This window comes from Alternaria arborescens (genome assembly GCF_004154835.1).
Source record: "Alternaria arborescens strain FERA 675 chromosome Unknown contig_5, whole genome shotgun sequence".
Lineage (NCBI taxonomy): Eukaryota > Fungi > Ascomycota > Dothideomycetes > Pleosporales > Pleosporaceae > Alternaria > Alternaria arborescens.
The window spans coordinates 1,045,224-1,064,072 of record NW_021167860.1 but is presented as its reverse complement, the minus strand read 5'-3'; the positions used below and the strand labels follow the sequence as shown (position 1 = coordinate 1,064,072).

The 18,849-nt window shown below is 52.7% G+C and overlaps 5 protein-coding genes across 5 annotated transcripts; 2 read left to right on the top strand and 3 right to left on the bottom strand.

Moving 5' to 3' along the window:
- Positions 1-65: 65 nt before the first annotated feature.
- On the top strand, positions 66-360 carry AA0111_g3047 (hypothetical protein; the record flags this gene model as incomplete). Its single annotated transcript, XM_028648887.1, has 2 exons — positions 66-173; positions 226-360. 2 exons carry the CDS (start codon positions 66-68, stop codon positions 358-360), a joined length of 243 nt encoding a protein of 80 aa, XP_028509348.1.
- Positions 361-842: 482 nt separating this feature from the next.
- Positions 843-1,572, bottom strand: AA0111_g3046 (hypothetical protein; the record flags this gene model as incomplete). The annotated part of the gene is made up of 2 exons (XM_028648886.1): positions 843-1,338; positions 1,394-1,572. 2 exons carry the CDS (start codon positions 1,570-1,572, stop codon positions 843-845), a joined length of 675 nt encoding a protein of 224 aa, XP_028509349.1.
- A 2,475-nt stretch (positions 1,573-4,047) lies between these two features.
- Positions 4,048-5,090, bottom strand: AA0111_g3045 (hypothetical protein; the record flags this gene model as incomplete). The annotated part of the gene is made up of 2 exons (XM_028648885.1): positions 4,048-4,701; positions 4,755-5,090. The coding sequence occupies 2 exons, from the start codon at positions 5,088-5,090 to the stop codon at positions 4,048-4,050; spliced, it is 990 nt and encodes a 329-aa protein (XP_028509350.1).
- A 3,340-nt stretch (positions 5,091-8,430) lies between these two features.
- Positions 8,431-12,045, bottom strand: AA0111_g3044 (hypothetical protein; the record flags this gene model as incomplete). The annotated part of the gene is made up of 4 exons (XM_028648884.1): positions 8,431-8,753; positions 8,808-9,024; positions 9,074-11,341; positions 11,392-12,045. The coding sequence occupies 4 exons, from the start codon at positions 12,043-12,045 to the stop codon at positions 8,431-8,433; spliced, it is 3,462 nt and encodes a 1,153-aa protein (XP_028509351.1).
- A 3,770-nt stretch (positions 12,046-15,815) lies between these two features.
- On the top strand, positions 15,816-18,341 carry AA0111_g3043 (hypothetical protein; the record flags this gene model as incomplete). Its single annotated transcript, XM_028648883.1, has 4 exons — positions 15,816-15,907; positions 15,965-17,099; positions 17,147-18,144; positions 18,194-18,341. 4 exons carry the CDS (start codon positions 15,816-15,818, stop codon positions 18,339-18,341), a joined length of 2,373 nt encoding a protein of 790 aa, XP_028509344.1.
- Positions 18,342-18,849: the final 508 nt, after the last annotated feature.

Genomic DNA, 18,849 nt, shown 5'->3' with positions numbered 1-18,849 from the left:
AGTTCCTACATCCATTGGAACCAAGTCTATCATCATCTACCTTACTTTCTCAACCTACCGCCAACATGCGCTTCTCAGCTGTCATCGGGCTGCTTCTTACCATGGCCGTTGGCACCCAGGCCGGCTCGTACTGCCAGTGCTTGTACTCGGATGGTTCCCACTGCTGTATCGCGGTAAACATCCTGAGACCTTTGAGGAGAAAGACAAAACTAACTAGAATTACAGGACAACAGGGGTGGCTGCACTTCATCCTGCAAGGACGTTAAGCCGCTGTTCGAAGACAAGGGCTGCAACGCTGGTGGAAAGTTCTCTGACGTGAGCGCCTGGAACGCTCAGTGGCGCACTGCCTGCAACGACTAAGCTCCTTGCGAAGTCTTTGGAAACCCGAGGAGCAGTCAACAGTATCGTAAAGAATAATGGACAGAAGTGTGGGATTACGGCATGAGGCATACACAACACCAATTGCACATGGATGTTCAGAAAAACCTCTTCCGTCACATTTCCGTCGACTCGACATTTCAACACAACCTCTCCCTTGGTCATTGCTCCTAGTTCTCGTTTTCATACCAAACAGTGATGTAGTGAAAGTACACTGGCAACTTCTGATATCAGCATCAGTAAAATTCTCGCAATGTTACTAAAAGTCGTCTACATTAACAATCGCCTACTGTTCTATGTTGCTTCCCATGCTCGTAATCGTTATCGTACTTCGTATAGTAAACATATCTCATTAATCGTTTGTGCTTCATATGTGACGATGCTGTATTTCCAGATCTGCGCTCCGTAGAGTAATATTGGGCTTCCACCCTTACCCCTTAAGTGTTTGTGTTCATCCCATAATCCTATACGACTATTCCCGCTATGCCAACACCGACAACTGCAGCGAGACCCTTAGACCAACCTAATCCTGATGTAGGAGCAGAATTTACTACGACGGTTCGCGTTACACCGGTCCTACCAGTCAACGTACCCATACCGATCACGCCTACTCCTGGGAGTGGAACATGCGTTTGTGCAGGCTCGAAGTCGAGGGATATGGTGTGTGGCCACCAGGTTGAATATGTTCCGCCGATCCATGTCTCAGCCCATACTACGGTGTAGAAGGGCACGTTGCTGAATGTACTAGTAGGTACCGCCAAGCGCGTGACATCTGCATCCGCTGTCCCAGCAACGTTGACAGACGGTACAGGAGCCGGAGGTACGGGAGCTGGCGATGGTATAGGTTTGACAGCGGTGATAGGCTTTGCAGTTGCTGTTACAGTCACTATGATCGGGGCACGCGGTTGCTGATCAGGTGGTGCACCACGTACTTGAGCAATGCCCTGTGCCTGACGAAGTCTAAATCATGTCAGTAGCTGTTTTAGCGCATTATTTTCGTACAGTGTGTGGTTACTCAATGCCTTTCGAATGGCCCGTGGGTGTCACAGCGGGCAGACTCGACGTAGGCAACGAAGCTGGGCTCGCGCTTGTCGTCGTGTCATCCTCAAAGTCTTGCAGGTACTCCGACTCGGCGAAGAGCCTACCGTTCACCATTACCGGTAGTATCAAAGCGTGGGGTGTCCGGAATCGCATCTTGTGGGAGGTTTGGGGATGGACGAACGAGTGATCGACCACGAGTCGTTTCCGTTTGTGCGAGCTTGAAACCGAAATGCAGACTCGGTATCAAGCAGACCAACAGGACGAGACAAAGTATACTAGAGGCGCAAGAGGCAGGCGGGAAAAGATCCACCGGCGGCACAGTCACGTCGAGAATATTTGCAATGGTGGGATGTCACTTGAAAATGAAAATGTATCGTGATGTGCGGTAGAAAAAGCGATAGGTAGAAGGTAAACAAGCCAAAAGTCGAGGACCTAGAGACGCGCGAGAGCTGCTGAATCTAAAAGGAGGGTGGAACCAAACGAATGTGTGACTGAAAAGCAACAGTGTTGAAGTTCTGCTACGAGGATACAAACGCAACGACTGAACCCTGAGCCATGGAAGAAGGAGCGGCTCTCCTTGCGGGTAAGCAACAACTACCTCCAAATCTACCGCAACTTCTTGAAATAGCTGATGAAAAGTGTAGTTCTTGTACGATGGGCCACATTTCGATGAAGTGACACCCGAAGTCATGACTGATAGCCTGGTTACAGAGAATGAAGTGGAATAATGCCCCCTGCACCAGCTTCTGATTTCATCGCTTCTTGAGCACCAGAAGTCAAGATCAAACAAAAGTCTACCAATGGTTCAAGTACAAGATCTCTGAATAGCTTACTCGCGAAGCAGCGTTCGAGCTCATGGCTGTGCATTGCACGTAGTGACCACGAAGGAGCTTCTTCGCATGTCCAACTTCGGAGAGAGCCCCGGTCAAACAGAGTGCTAGTGTTCGTTTTGTGCTACTACATACCATAGTCTTTAAACGGATTGTAGTGTCGCCACGCAAGCTATCAATAAAGATCGTCGTGACAACACGGCCCCATTCATAGTAGCATACCGGCAAGCTAAGCATTGCCAAATACAAACAAGCTTTTATTGCTTCTCCGGGAGAGGCAAGCCCAGCGCTAACGGAACGCTTGTTCTGCACGAAGGATGCAGGAGAACAATTGGAGGAGGTCGTGCACACACCTGAGCAGGCCTTCCCGAGGGCGCGTGGGCTTCGGGTCCCCTCCCGAACACTTGCAGACGAAGAAAGACAAAAAGACGTAAGTTTCGCGGAACCACGGTCTCAGCATGTCACATCAGAAAATAGCAAAACTCACATCGCGATTGTGTCTGCTCGGCAATATTTCATTGGAATCAGAATATCTTCACGCCACTGCCTCCAATAGCCTCTGAACCCCACTAACACGGGAGTACCTGGACCATCCTCAGGAACCGTCGCTCCACCAACGTTAGAACTAGAAGTCAAAGCCCCGGAGTCCAACGGCGCCGACTTGCAAGGGCAGCTTTACGTCACTGGACTGACACTACCAACTTGCTGCTAACCCAAGTACCGAAACGCACCGGCAGACGCCACAGATGGATTTTGGCGCGGAGCCGGACTGCATTAAGCTGACCTAAGGAGTGTCTGGTAGTGGTTCCAGCCTCATGGCCTCGGCTTGTGTCGATGGTCTGGAAGTAAGCTGAGATGCTACGGCAGAAGGCATCGGATAATGCGGTCTGGCTGGCTGGCTGGCTATACTCTCGGACATCGCGAAGTCGTCCTGTGGACATGCGCGTCGCGGGAATAACACCACAGACGCGTCCCGACAAACTGCACGAGATTCGAGAGGCTTGTGTGGCGCGTCTGATTGGCGCTGTTGGCCGACCGCCTGAGGGACGCTGGAGGGTCCTCCGACACTTCCGGAGTGAGGCTCCGCGACTGTAGTCAACTCCACAGAACAGAAGTGAAATATTCTACCTCCGGTACTAGGTAAGTAGTAGTGCTTGCGCGAATGCAAGGTACGCATGTTGCAAACTAGGATCATTGCTAAAAGTTGAGATGAATGTAGTACGAGATATAATTGTAATTTCTGCAACAGTAGCTTTGGTAAGCTAGGATATATTGACGCGTAATGGTCTAAGATGGTATCTTCCGATTCTTTTCTCTTTCCAATGCAAGAAAACAGGCGACGCGGTCGTATAGACAACCGATGGTGAGATGGGGGTATGAGGGCCGATAGGATGGTTGGGATAACACCCGACGGAATGCACTCCGATACAATAAAAATCTCTGCCACGATGGGCAGAGGTAGAGGAAAGGCCGTTGCCGGACTAGGGCAGAGGGCGTAGGCAAACGGGCTGACTGCGCAGAGTCCCGTGCAAAGAGTATATACAAGAAGTGAAGTGAAAAAAAAGGAAGACACTATAGGCGGTGCTGCGCCATGAGTATGTTGCCGAATCAAAGAAAAAGGTGGCCGAAGACGGGCTCGGTGAGAGGTCGAAATGAAAGTGAAAATTGGACTGCAATAGTCGCATTACTCCAAGAACGCTGTAAATGTAGTCGTATGCTCGTAAAAGTTCTCAGTCGATGACTTCTGAGAACGAGGGCCTTGTGGCAAGAAGTGGGAGAAGTATTCCAAAGGAATTCATCACCCCAGTGTTAAGCTGAGTAGCGTGACGAGTAATGGGATTGCGAGCGATAACGACGGCGCGCTGAACAAGCTGCTCGCGCTACCAGTGAATGTTTTTTGACCTGGTGTCATGTCGTCTCCATCTGTTGAGAAGAAGTACGTCTTCGCTGCGTCTACGCCTTGACTCTGATCCGGCGGGCTCATCTGGTTGGGGATGGCGCAAACTTTCGCAGGGTCATATGTTGGGCAACGGTCCCTGTAGTCGTTTTGCGAGCGCTCGGTATCGGTAGAGTTGAAGTATGCCTTCATGTACGAGATGGTCATAACCGTGTCTTGATCGGGGGGTCCTGCAGACCAAGATGGGTCGCCGTTGCTCCAGTGGTTGAGGAAGATACCGCCGCTCTCCGTAGGGATGTTTTCCGTCATCTCGTGAAGAAGTTTGCCATCAACGTAGAAGGCAACACGGTTGGGTGTCCAGTCAAAACGGTACTCGTGGAACATCTCATCCGGACGGAAAGGGAGAGCCATGACTTCGAAACCATTCGTTCCTTGAGCAGCGTAACCGTGCGTAACTGATTCCGGGCTTTGAAGAACGAGGTTTACGGCGCCTTGGGAGTTGTTGAACTGATGGGAAAGGAATTCCATGTCGATTTCTTGCGAGTTGTTGTGGTACTACGCTTGTTAGCCAACTCTGAAACGCGGTTCAACGTGGAGTAGGAACGTACAAAGAAGAAAGCGCCACAGGTTCCAGACGAATTCGACAGCTTCATGCCGACACGGAAGCTTCCAAGGAGAGAGTCGTTGCGCATAGTGACGAGCTCAGCACCGCTCACGAGACCATCTTGGTGATCTCCTCGTACCCATAGCTCGAGTCCCGCGTCTCCACCGTGGTCAGCCTCACCGGACCATCCTTTCTTGAATGGGTTTGTAACAATGTTGGTCAACTCCATACTCTTTCCAAATGGCCCTCTAGCATTTTCCGAGGTAACATTGTATTCCTGGGGTTGCCAACCAACCTCTTTCAGATCATCGGTCGATGTGTGTAGAAAGTCATTCTCCATGAGCTCGGTGAAGACGGCATAGGAAGAGTCGGTTGTAGCATTAACCGAATAACCACACTCGCAAGCAGCGTTGGCTAATTGAAGATGACGGGTCAGCACGAGACCCTGTTGAGGACTGGTTCTGCGGTCGCAAGCGAGGAGTCTACTTACAGAAGCGGGCCATGGAGAGTAATAACACCCAGGGCGAGGCCCCCCAAATACCGCGAGAGAACATCGTGGGAATTAGTGTATTAAAGCGAGTGACTGTAAAGGGCGAAACCCTTCTGTTGAACAAATAAGAAAATAGCTGGAGAGCGTGCGAAGGCGAGCAGAGGGGTGGTGGTTGTAATGAGGCCGGCCAAAAGTAAAAGAGGTCGGACGGCGAGATGGCAGGCAGCGCAGAGGCTGATGATGAACTGCTGGGCCTCTCTCGTGCAGAATGGCAAAGTCCGGCACGTCCGCCCAAAGCAGTGCAATTACGGACGCAGGAACCACCCACGTCGAGCTTGGGGCCTGGGCGCCTCCGCTATTTTCCTCAGGGATCGACCGTTAATGCCACCGAAATAACGTGTACGAGGTAACTTTGTGGGTCGCCAGAAGTGACCAAGTCCGGGCTAAGACGAGTAGCGCAGGCCCGGCGCCGCTACTCCAGGGCCAAATGTCGATAGCAGCGGCGTATCGTATGCAGGAACGAACTTTCATCAGCTGGACAGTACCGACTATGGCTGGGAGACGGTGGCTGAGTAGGAAGTATCTAGGGAGCTACTGCTACGACAAGGCTGGCGGCGGCTGGTGACAAGGGCCCTCTCCACGAGACCTCATTCGTGTTTCCCTTTGTGCCCAGCTGTCTCCGCTCCTGTCACCCACGCTGAGAGGCGCGATAAGACATGCACTATCCCTCGAACCCCTCAGAGGCTCGGAGCAGGAATGTGCATCGACTGGTCAGCGTCCACCACAGCCGTCGCACTACCTCGACCTCCTTGATTGGCTATTCCCTTGTCTCTACCCAGTCACGATCGAGATTGCGCCCAACACGTCTCTTCATTATCCCAAGGCTTGCGCAATATTGCTCCTCTCCTGAACCTGCCATGTTTGTCGCAAAATCTCCTGTTCCAGATGCCACATGCTAAATGCTGTGGGCGTCTTAGACGAGTAACAGCTCACGAGCGCCATGCATCCTCCGCATCCTTTGAAATCTTTTCCGCTCTTAGTGACATACCTCGGGAAATGGCGAACGTATCGCAGGGCGAAGAAAACGCCCCTACCGCACCGTTTCCGTGCACGCCTGATTACAGGGCAGCACGATGCCTGCATTGTGCAGCAAGAAATTACCCACCGCTATCAAGCGAACTTAGCGAGTAGCAGGGGGTACGAGGCCTTGTTCGCATCACTGATGATATTTCCAACGGTTCCGCGCGAGGAGTCGTGGGACAAAGAGCATGTGTCTATCAATTTTATGACGACTATCTTGCGGTATAGATCGACAAAATGTGCTTCTGGTCTTGTTTGTTGTTGATCAACCACCCACTACCGGCGCACAAGCAACCACGACACCCCTATTCCCCGTTCCGGCAGACCCCGGATCCCACAACACCAAGGCCCAGTGAAAGCAACAACCCGCCCAAGCTCTCTCTTACCAACTTCATACGTGGACCCAAGTCCCGACGAGCATTGTCATCCCCTCGGCATTATGTCATAAGCACCGTCGGTTGCACACCGCACCGTGCGCGCGTGTCTTCTGACAGGCAAGAAACATGAAAAGCTGGGGTATGCTACTACTAATCGCGCAACGGCCGTCGTTCATTTGGCGATTTTCCCTTGTGGGTAATTTCCTTCAGGTTTCATAGGAGGGTGATCCTCGACCGGCGGCGGTCGGCATCGACAAATCGGGTCATTCATAAGACGGCCTGCTCTTGCCGAACTAGCACAGCAAACGCGGATGCCATGGAAGGATAGAAGTCTGGGGCATGTCTTCCATAAGGCCGCCGGCCACTGGGCTGGGTGCTTTGATGATCGTTGCGGAGGCGAAGTCGGGGTTTGCATGCAACCTCAGGATGTGTACCATGTTCCATGTTACTGTAAGCTGCCATGGTCTGTGAGCGCGCATTAGCAAGCACCATTTCTTAGTCTGCTAGTTCAAGGTCACGATGCTCACGTCGGGTGGATATTCTTCCTGCCCCAAATTGAAATTGCCGCAAAGGATGATCCGCCGAGGACGAAACACGAGAGCAACAATCCGCCAGCACCAAAGTAGTCTGACATATTTATACTCGGGTACGAAGCGTTCCGCGATGTTTTGGATACGCATTCCAACCCACAGTGACTGAGCGTGTCAAGTTGCACTCTGCAGCGAGAGTCACACGAGCAAGCAGCCACCTTCAGTGGTTTAGGGGACAAGCGCAGAAATCAAGATGCTCGTGAACTATATGTGCTCGACTACTTGTTTAAACACCGGGAGAAAATAAGCTTAGTCTTAACTTTCGGGTACGAGTGGTCATGACAACTTGAAAGTGTGTAACCCCCCAGTCTTAACACGCACAAATATCAGTATACCGACTTCCGCCCGCAGCACAAGCGACGATCTCAACTCACAAAACTATCGTGAACATGTGTTTTCCTCACCGTCACTTCAAGTCCCAGAATCGCTCCGTTAGATCGGCACCCTAGTCACAGAGTCAGGGGATTGTCGGCGATACGAGGTAGAATAGAAGCGCCGAGCATCTCTTCGCCGCTCGCCCAATAGTCAAACACGAGCCCCAGTCTAGCCACGAGCTTACAACACGAGGACCGCGTCTAGAAATACATACCGTATGGATCTAGGGTCTAAAACGTGAACAATGAACGCCACAGTGATTGATTAAACGGAGTGACATGTCACTACAGGGTGTAGAATTGCTATAAACCTGCGGATACATCATCGACAACAGATGCCGTTCCGCTGCCTATAACGAGTAAAGATTTTCCCAACCGCAATCGCCCATCGTAATGTGCCGTGAAAGACGGAGCTTACCGGTTCTGCAGACCGGAGAGGTAAATTATACGCATCCGCTCGAAGCGCTCTACGCCAGTACCGAAGAGAGCAAAAACCAAAGTTCCACGAAGATCCAACTCTTTTCATTCCATCGTTAGGGTAAATCAATATAGCAAACGCCCTTGAATAATTCAAGTACTCCAGAATCCTTTGAGCCAACAATGCTAGTGTTTCGTGTGGGGTATCATCGTCATTTGTCACAGTCTCATCACAAGAATCCACTCTCGGAGAGAAGCCTAAAACGCCGTTAGCCCCATCTTCTCTCCAAAAGACGCATTCATATCCGCTTGTTTATCGTATGCTCCTCGCGTGGCGGGTTGATATCTTTTGCTATCCTTCAAGTCCAGTCTTTGTACGATCAAAGGAGAAATAGGTAGTGTACCTTGCAATCTTTTCATCCTCGCGTTCCCTTGGCTCGACGCTTAAACTCATTTCATACATCTCGTGCACATCGCCTGCAGACTGCATGTTGGTGAGGATGTAGTCCTGCAGCTCGGGAACCGGTTGTAGTGGGTAGGGCACGTTCTGATATTGCTGGATGTCGCGAATGACTTCGGCTGTCTTGGCGCGCTTTGCGAAGTTGATAAGGTTTGTACGTTTAATCAGGGAGGGGATACCATCTTCAATAAAGGTCAGATCAGTGAGATAAACACCTAATTAGACGGGTTAGCTAATTGATGCAGAAGTTTTGGTCGAAAGCTACATACCAAAGAAGGGTATACAGGGTGGATTCGCCCGATGTAGTGTGTCTCGGTATTCTGCGAAGTTTTTGGTACTACCCATGAGCTTACGCATGCTCTCCAAGGTTGCCATGGAGCGTTGGTTAACAGCGCTCCAGGTCCTGTTCAAGCGATGAATGGGTGCAGTTCCTAGTGCTGAGATGATAGAGGTTAGTGTGGAGAAGTTGTTCAATTGGCGACATTTCTGGACTGTGTTAGCCACTACTTTCAAACAAATCCGTTAGTTGCCTTACATCTGCCACATTGACAAAGTGCTTGATGACAATAACTCTGCGCTTGACGTCTTGCTGCGTGAGAATCATCTGTGCAACCCAGTTCGTCAACTGGTTGGAGTGTAGAATAAGCGCTTTGACGTTTGCGGCTGGGTCAGGCTCGCCTGGAGCAAGTTTTTTCTGCCATGTCTTGTTCAAGCACTCTGTCGGACGAATCTTGCCGTACAATCTAGATTCGATGATAGTGAGTTGTCGAGCGAATTCCGTTGCGTCAATGTCCAAGAACTTGAGCTTCTTCATGTGTTTCGGTAGAATAGGCTGCGGTGTTTGAGCGCTCAAGGTGAGAACTAAGCGTTTTGTAGGCATGTCTGGCCCTCGAGATCGTTGCTCAACAGATGTCATCAGGGGTGCCGCTCCTGGGGTGCTAGTGGTCGCAACGTGGTCCTTTGCAAAGTTGTACACCCGTTGAATGAGGATCCGTGCCTCCTCATCGTTGCCCTCCATCCAGTAGTTATCGAACCAACTCTTGAGAATGTTTACAACTCGGAATCGAATCGGCTTCTGCTTTTTGTCTACCCAGTGTTGATAGTCTTCCTTGGCCAATCCATGAGGTGGTTGTATACTCCATCGCTTGACCAACATCTCGAACAGCTCAGAAGCGGTGGTAAACGATCGGTACGTGAGTAAGAAGGTGTTGTTGAATGCTGGGTCGAGGCGGTCGTGACGTGTCAGTTGCTCAACGAGACCAGCCAGAGTACCACCCTTAAGTTGGGGTGGTGTAGACTTGTGATCATAGGATATTTCGCCCTCATGGTCGAGCTTCAAATACTCTGGTGTTTCTTCGATTGCCTGTTGGGGGATCACTGGAACTTCACCAAAGAAGTCTTTGAGTTTCTTGTTGCTATTTGCAGATCGGACCGGCTCAACCTTTCCTTCGTCGAGAGGTGTGCCTGCACTGTATGTGTCTGCCTTGGGAATGTTGCCAAGTAATGGTCTCTCAGGTCCGGACGGGCCCCGGGTGTGGTTTGGCAGCTCGCTATCGGTATTTCTTCTTGGGTCTGTACGGCTTACGATGTCGGCGAGAGGGACAGTGTCCGACAATTGTTGCAACAAGTTGTATTGTTGGACGCACGTCGCTTCCAGATCTCGGGCAATCGCTCGCACAGCATTGATACGGTCCTCAAGTGAATCTCCACGTAGTTCAGCCCACTCGTCGCCCAGTGGTGCTGCTACTCCTTGACATGCAATCACAAGTTCAGATACGACATCGTAGGCCTTCTGTTTTTGGACGCTGAATTCGCTTAGTTGTTGCCCTTGGGCGTCCGCGTCCAGAGACGCGAGGTTGATTTGTTCGATGGTAGATATCCAGGGCCGACAAGCCTCTAGAACCTTTCCTGCAGCACTGCATACGTGGTCGCCTATCGCCTGGTGTTTCCGATGTGAAATGACTGTATCCCGAAGCACTAATTGCTCATCCAACCGCCGGAGACTGGAAACGATTAATCTCTTGACATCTTGCAGTCTTTCCAGTATGCGTGAGTCAAGCTTAAGGGTTGGTTCGATGGAAGGCTCATAGTCGTCCTGGTCAGAGTACATTGAGGTGTTGGCATCACGCGAGTCAGTACCGTTGTTTTGCCAGCTGCCTCCAGTGTTGTTGCCCACTACAAAGCCAGGCACAAGGCGCGGGATTTCCTCTCCACGCTGCTGACGTGCTACCTCGACAAAACCAAAGACACCGTTTAGAACGCCTTCTGCTTCCTTCAGGCACTTGGAGTAGGAATCGGGAGGAGGGAAGTCAGACGCAGCGATATGCGAAGACAGCACTAGTTTTGAGAATCGCGACATTGTTTCGCGGAAATGAGGATACAAGGCCTTGTTTGTAGATATGATGGAGGGGTTACCAGAGTGGTTGTCCGTCGTCCCCGAGCCAGCCGCGAGCAGCAGCCGCAAGTGATCCGAAATGTCCTCGGCGCGCTTCACGAATTCCGACCTGTCGCTGTTGTTGATGGCTTGCTTGTAGCGCTCTATTGCGCGTCGCATATCCTCCACCATCCTGTTCCAGGTAAGAGGAACAGGGCTGACGTCGTCGTAGAACTTGCGCGAATGTGTCGAGGCGCTACCTAGGGCTGGGCTGTTTGCAAAGGAAGTCGCCGTGGTGCCAGTGGGAGGCATGGCAGCAGAAGCTGCAAAGCTCATACCACTTTGATCGTAGGACCTGCCCTGGTAGCCACCGTTCATCGACTCCATCGAGGTGGCCGACGAGAGACCATCGGACAAGCGGTGCCTGTGCTGTGGTGCCATGTCAGTATTCGCTCCACGTGTAGGAGCGCAAAACTTACGCGCGAGCGGTAGGAGCCCTTCTTTCCTGGGCCTTCCAAGTCGGACGCTGACGTTTCGTCGTCTGTGTCCTCCATGTTGTAGCCAGAGCCCGATGCTAGTAGCTCAGCTGGCGGTCGCGACGCATCGGGCACGAAGACATCAGTGCGATTGCGCGGACCACTCTCGTTGGCAGAGGGCGATTCCAAAGGAAGCTCCATTGTGCTGACGCCGGTTAGGGTGTTGAAGTAGAAGAGCATGCCGTCTGGTGTCGCCTGGGGTATCCAGAAGGCGGCTTCCTCTTCCTTGTTGTGCGGTGCATTGTTGCGCTCGAGGGGCAGTATGGTGTCGTTTCCACCGCTCAGGGACTCGCCGTCTGAGGTGTCGAATTCAGCGCCGCCTGCCGACCTCGTCTCATGGTCGTCGTCGGCATCGATGCCGTCTCTGTCGCTCTCAATGTCCTCGCTGGGGCGCTGTACAACGGCGCAGTAGTTGCTCGGGAACCAGCCGCGCACCCCGTGGATGACTCCGTCCCACCAGCCGCTCTCGAGCTGGGTGATGACCTGTATTATGTCGCCCGTCCGGAAGCTCAGACTGGTGCGGTCGTCGGCCTGGTAGTCGTATAGCGCCTTGACGTACATGCCGCCAGCGTCAGTCGTGCCATTAAAGCCGTTCATGGTGGTGATTCTCACGGTGCCTCAAGGCGCAACCGGCGGCGTGTGGGGGGGACGGGGAAGAAGGCAACAATCTTCAGCCTCGCAGGCGCGACCCCTCTGCTGCGACCCTGGACTAGAGTAGAAGCGGTCGCAATGTGGGCCGACTGATCTTACGACGCGGTCGTTTTCGAGGATCTGATATGACCGCGTGTTATGGCCGGGGTGGATGAGGGCATGCAATTGGGCTAGAGGCGGCCGGCATGCGAATGGGGAGCGCGCCTAGCTGAGCGACGCAGCGAATAGAGCCTCACAGCGAGCACGCTGGTATGAATATGGTTGAGAAGAAGAACGGTTTCGAGCGAAAGAAACTGCAACACCAGGGCGGGTCGTTGGCAGCCGTCGTGAGCGGTGGAGGGCCCAGCGTCCCCACTGGCTTGTGCTGTGCGATACCTAGGAAATCACGTGTCTGGCTGGGCTACCTACCTATGGATAAAAGCAGCTAACAATGTGTCAAGTTCCGGGCCCGTCCTTCAACAGGGCAATTCTCGGAACCCGCCAGCCTGCCTACACATTGCAACTCATGCACGTCTATATGCCCTGCCTGCCTGCAGCCGATGTTGTGCATCGCAATATAGCCAGACGGTGGGTAAGCGACCGACACTGAGCCGGCCACATCAACTTTGTCTACGCCGCAGCTGTCAAAATCAAAGAAGCTGTCTACACCGACCATGCATGGTATACATCTGCAATTGATAATACGGCCCCACCAAGCTCTCGATGTGGTATGCAGGAGCTTTTGATGCCGAAGAGCCTGGTGGTAGAGCGGGGACATCAGGCTTTCCATAAGCTGTCAGCTCATCTAGAACACCGTCTGACTCGTTACATATTTTGGGGTCTTTGCGCTATGAAACGTGGTCCTCAAGGATAACCAGGACTTCCCTCCCGTTGCGGGCGGATGCCGGCGCATCGAGGATTGTGCGACCATGTATCTTGTACCACCATCCAGACTTGAACTTCTGACGCTCTGCGTTTGTCGTCCCTACACTTTGCGTTTGCACGGAACGCTACCTAAGTGCTTGCTGCCCCGCAGTGCAACCGATGATTTTCACTTGGATTTGGTGCTGACCCTTAAACAACTGCAGGTGTCGAGGATATCAGTAAATGGTTGAGGCCGACAGCAGAACACTGTGATAGTACAAAAGCATGCCTATAGCACTCAAGTAACAGTCCGCGGTCGTCTCGCCCATCTCATTGAGAGCGGTGACTGACACGCGTATCTCACCGTGGAAGGTGTGATGGAAGCTCGGGATGATTATAGCGGATCCTAGTGGCCGATGCCAGTCTCAAACTTGCTTGGTTTATCGCGTGGAAGCGGAAATGGCATTTCCTGGGTTCTGCGACACTGGGCCGGAGGGTGGGTGGGTCAGCCATCGATTGATCAAGATCTTTTGCTGCCCCCGAGACGACAGTATTGTTGAGAAGCGACGAAGCGTCGTTGTAGGAGACATGTCGAACGGAGAGCTGGATGGGATAGGTGCCGTGTCGCATGTGGGGGTTGCAGCAACCACCCGTTCAGATATCATCGTCCTCAATAGTAGGTTGGCTGTAATGCAGGGCCGAAAGGGCGTACCTTTCATATGCGATTTGGCTGTGGACGGTGTTGGGCATGACACCATGTCATTACACTGCCCTGGCCAGCTTTCAACCACCATTCGTCTTCACTGGGATGAGCTAGTCGGTTGCCTCTATCATATTGAAATTAACTGACGGCGTAGACGGATGAGTACCGGCCCTGCCGCGTCCGTGTTTCGAGGACAGACCATCCAATGCCACTTGAAACCACCACCACAACCCGCCTTGCTTCTAAAGCATTACGAGAAACGTGCTAGCGCGGGGGGGTTTCATTGAAAAGCAATGCCCCTCGCTGACACAATGGTCACTGAGGGGCTGTTAGAGGACTTGCAGGAGGCATGTGTAGCGACTGCTGGCCTGGATGGAGTAACGGTGAGAACAATTAGGTGTCATGGCAGCAAGAGCGTTTGCTAGGCCGCGGCCAACGCTATAAGCTCTAGGATCATACGCGCACCCCCGATTCAAGGTAGACAAGCGGGGCATGTTTTTTAGCGGACTCTGCCACCTTGCTGCTGACGGGAGGCTCTGTCACTCGGAACGCAGGTGTCCTTTTCAAGCCGAAAAGACCTCGGCCAGACGGCTCGGTGGTAATGTGAGTGATGTCTACCGACATGCGCAAGAAGCATCGTGTTCGCGGCGTTGCAATGTTCATGTGAGCCCTCTGCAAGCCGTCGCGTCTACTGCATATGTGGGCCGGACTAACATGAGATGGTGGGTCCGGGGAACCGCGTTTCTGGCCCGAATTTCTGGATAGAGTTCCAGGAACGAGCGCAGCCGACGATCGTCTCGCAATTACTCGTGCCACAACATTTGATGGTGGAAGTTGGAGAGGCATCCTGGCGTCATGGTGTGTGTGTGAAGACGAGGGGCAACCCCTTTTCCCGCGCCCTTCGTCATCGCGCGACACAGACCACGGAGGGGCGATGTGTGGGTGTTTTGTGAGTATTGGAAGCTGTTGTAAGTAACGATGGCGCAGGCGTAGCTACCTGCGTAGGGAAGTGAGGCGGTGAGCCACCATGTGCATGGCCTGCATCTGATAAATGGTGCCCCAGTTACTAGACTACTCCTCCAAGAGTAAAAGCATGAGGTACTTACCGCCACTTTGAGGTTTGAACTGTCGTGCCACATTGTCACTGGTGGATGGAGAGTCGACTCCGCTGATGGCGGGTGGATGGAGAGACCATGCTCGTTGAGGCTCTTGCGATGAGAACCATTGGACAGGCGGTCGCCATGTTGCACATTGGTCCAGAAGCCTGTGGTTAGGGATGTCCCGGGTTGTAAAAGAGGTGCCTGTATGCGAGGGCGTTTCCAGAGTGCAAGTTTCGTTGGTTTGATAGCTACATAGACAAAGTGAGATAGTTGTGGAAGTCGCAGTGTCAAGCGGAGCAAAGGGCAACTGACCCAACATGTCGCCTGCCTCTTCTAATATGGCAACTACAGACAGGACAGCCAGCGAGCCAGCCAGCAAAAGCAGACTTGGTAATTAATAGATAGGTCGCGTTAGAAGCGCTAGCGTTGTAATGAGTCCAAGACCACCTGGGCAGGGGATGGTGAGGCTGGCAGCTGGGCTGCCCGTGCGCCATGCCCCCCCGAGTTGATTTTGGACCTTGGACCCCCCTCATTCAACACTCGCAATCCGTCTCAACGCCCACGTCGATTATCATTCCATCATTGCGCACGCTGCCAGACGGCGCTGACGCCTGTATATCACCTTCTCCCACCAGCCATTCCGGTGCTGCACCATTGTTTATAGCAATTTTACGGGATGAACGAGGAGTACAGCTGTTCCACCACACCCATCAACGAACTTTGACGAGACGCGTCCTCTGGCCATTGCGCAGCATCTCCCATCATCGGCCATACACCGCTACGATTCCTTACCATACGCCGCATCCATTGAGATGGCGTCCAACTCGTCGCCCGCCGTCCGCAAGACGGGCGCGCCCGAGAAGAAGGTAAGCTGTGCCTGTTCGAAATGCGTGTGAGACATGCACTGACTTCGGAAAAGTACAAATGCCAGTTCTGCAACAGAGCCTTCTCGAGGTCAGAGCATCGTTCGAGACACGAAAGATCGCGTTCGTATTACCCTATTTCATTCTCTATATTCGCGATCGAGATGCGCTTGTTTTGGGCGGGGTGGCTGTTTGTTGATGCGGGACATGCGCGACGTGGATGCGCGCTGCGGGGAAGACAAGAGAAAGAAGATCGCTAACTTGCCCCTCACCACAGATACCAAAGAGAGACCCTTCAAGTAAGCAGACGCCCTTGTACGAGCTAAATGGCGAGAAATGTACTGACTTCGCATCAGGTGCTTAAAATGCAGATCCACGTTTGTCCGTCGTGATCTCCTCCTGCGCCACGACCGCACCGTCCACGCAAAGGATGGCGGGGCGCCCCTCCCCAGCGAACAGAAGCGACGAACAAACACCAAGGCGGCCGACCAAGGGCCTTCAAAAGCCGCGCCCGTCGAGAGTGCGACGACGCTCGAGCGCATCGAGGCTGACAACGATGCGATGCACGAGGACGAAGACCTCAACGCCGCTGCCATGCTGATGACCGACTTCCATCACAAAGCAATGGCGAGTCAGGAACCCGAGATGATCCCCGAGCACAACGAGCCCGTCATATCGCCCACAGGTCCATCCATGATGGAGCCTGTCATCCCATACACCGCTCCAGGCCAGAACATGCTGCCTCAGATGCCGTGGCGAGACTCAATGGTTCCCCAGTCAGAGCCCAAGTCCTCGCCGAACACGCACTCAGCCTTCAACAGCGCCAGCGCACTCGGCTCGCACCCTCATCAGTTGCCACCACTAATGGAGCGCACCATGTCTGGTAGTGATAGTCTCGCCCCTACTTTTTCAGCAATGAACGGCGGCAACGGGCTGGGCACCCCCGGTGCTCTCTCGCCCTATCCCTCCATGATGGGACCTGTGTCGCCTGTTGACTACCGCAAGTCGCCCGGCCCCAACCAGGCTCTGATGATGACCCGCGCCCCTCAGCTAGACTCGGAGGAGCAGTGCGCAAGGATATATGAGAACATCAAGCAGTATGACAGTGAAAACGCGCTCTTGGAGACGTTCCACCTGCCTAGTCTGAACACGCTGAACCGCCTGTTGAAGACGTACTTTGATCTGTTCCATCACCATCTGCCGTTCTTGCATCCCGCCACCTTCAACCCGACTGAGGTGTCTGCCCCGCTGCTACTTGCCGTGCTATCGATAGGTGCCTTGTACATCTTTGATCAGGATCAGGCCTACATGCTGCACATTGGATCAAAGGTCCTAGTCAACCAATTCCTTCAGAACAAGGAGAACTTCAGCTCCCGCAAATGTCCTTTGTGGACTATGCAGAGTACCCTGCTTAACATGATCTTCAGCAGCTGGAGTGGTGATCCAAAAGGACTCGAGTGGGCTTGTTCAATCAAGAGTCTGCTCGCCAACGTATGTTTTTACCTGCCCTGCTCATCACAGCCACTAACAAACCGCAGATGGTTGCAGGAAACCGATATGAACTCAAGCTTCGCTCCGACGCCCGTGATGGTGCTCAACCAAACCATGAAGAATGGGTCGTCGATGAGCAATGCCGCAGAACTTACTATGCAGTCTACATTTTCTTTGGTCTGCTAACTCTCACCTACAACCACACGCCAGCAATGGGTTTCAACGAGTTCGACACCCTAGAGCTGCCCTCTTCGGAGTCGCTCTGGACCATGGAGGTATCTGACGATGAAGCATGGCGCGAAAGCCTGAGTGCTTCCAAGATTATCACGTTCCGTCAAGCACATGACAATCTATTCCAAGGCGAGACTGCGCGCTACAGTGCCTTCGCCACACGCGTCATGATCAATGCACTATTCCTCGAAGTATGGTACCACAAGCGCAGCCCTGAAGCTCTTCAGGACGTAGTCACCGAGTACAAGCTGCGTCTGGCCTTGGAGACTTGGGAGAAATCGCTCGAATTATGCGAGCCGGAGACGGTCGTTGTTCAACTGAGCGCTCCACACAAGGGTCACCCACTCATCTTTAACGCCATGGCATTGTACAGGAACACCAGAGCCCGACTAGTGGTCGATCTCAAGTCCATTCAGGAAGCCCTCCGCTACCACGACTCTTACGAAGTAGCTGCTGCTATGACGAATGCCCGCGACAAGGTTCAGCGCTCTCCGGAAATGATCAAGGTCATTCAAGAATGCTTCGACTGTATCGAGGTTGCTGCTGTGCAAGGCATCCGTTGGGTCGCACGGACTTCTGCTACCAACTGGAGCATCGAGCATCCACTTACTGGTATGGATCTGATGGTCATCCTAACGCTGTGGCTTTACCGCCTTGAGCACGACGAAGAGCCAGCTACCGAAGAGGAGCTAGCAATGTACAACAAATTGCGCAACCTATTCGATGACGACTCGGTAGATGTCTACGGTGCAAAGCTGAGCTCCACAGTGGCGCGACTCTGGGGAAGCATGATCGATGAGGTCGTTGTTTGGGGGTATGTAAACTAGTATCTATGTTTCGGACTTGTCACTAACAAAACACAGTATCACTAAACTCATGGGCGAGGCCTTCAAACTACATTCACAAGCCCTTGTTGGCTACGAAGATGCCATGTCGTCTCGATCCGGGTCTGCTACGCCATCGATGGCTGCTGGCGGCGTCCAGGTCCTTGAGATGCAAATGGCCTATTAAGCGCGAGCTATCGCTTGCGCTGCCCTTGGTGTTTCGCGATCTTGTTTCGATCTCTCTTTTCTTTTCACAGAATGTGGGCTTTTCTTCAGCCTGTCGTCGTCGTCTCCTCGCACCTGGGAGCATGGCAAGGAGTTTGGCGCATTCAGCATCAGTCTATTCCTATCTCATTTCACTTTTCAAGATTGGGGTAATTCGGCGCACAGGGCGGTCTGGTCCAGATCCTACACACTCGAGCTCATGCTCTCCTCGTTTGGTATTCTTCTAATATCTTTCCCTCGCTCATACCCATCGGCATTTCTGGACTATCGAAGGCTGGCCCTAGGCGCGTTACTACTTTACTTCGGTCCTGCTACTAGCGTTGCCTTTGACGCGTTTCTGCTAATACCTGTTTGTTATCTGCCTCCACTTCGGTAATGCCTTTTGTTTCTGGTGGCATCAGGTTCTTTCTCTATATATACCACAGTATTTCATGGGTTGACTTCGCGGCGACGGAGATGGCGGATATTCC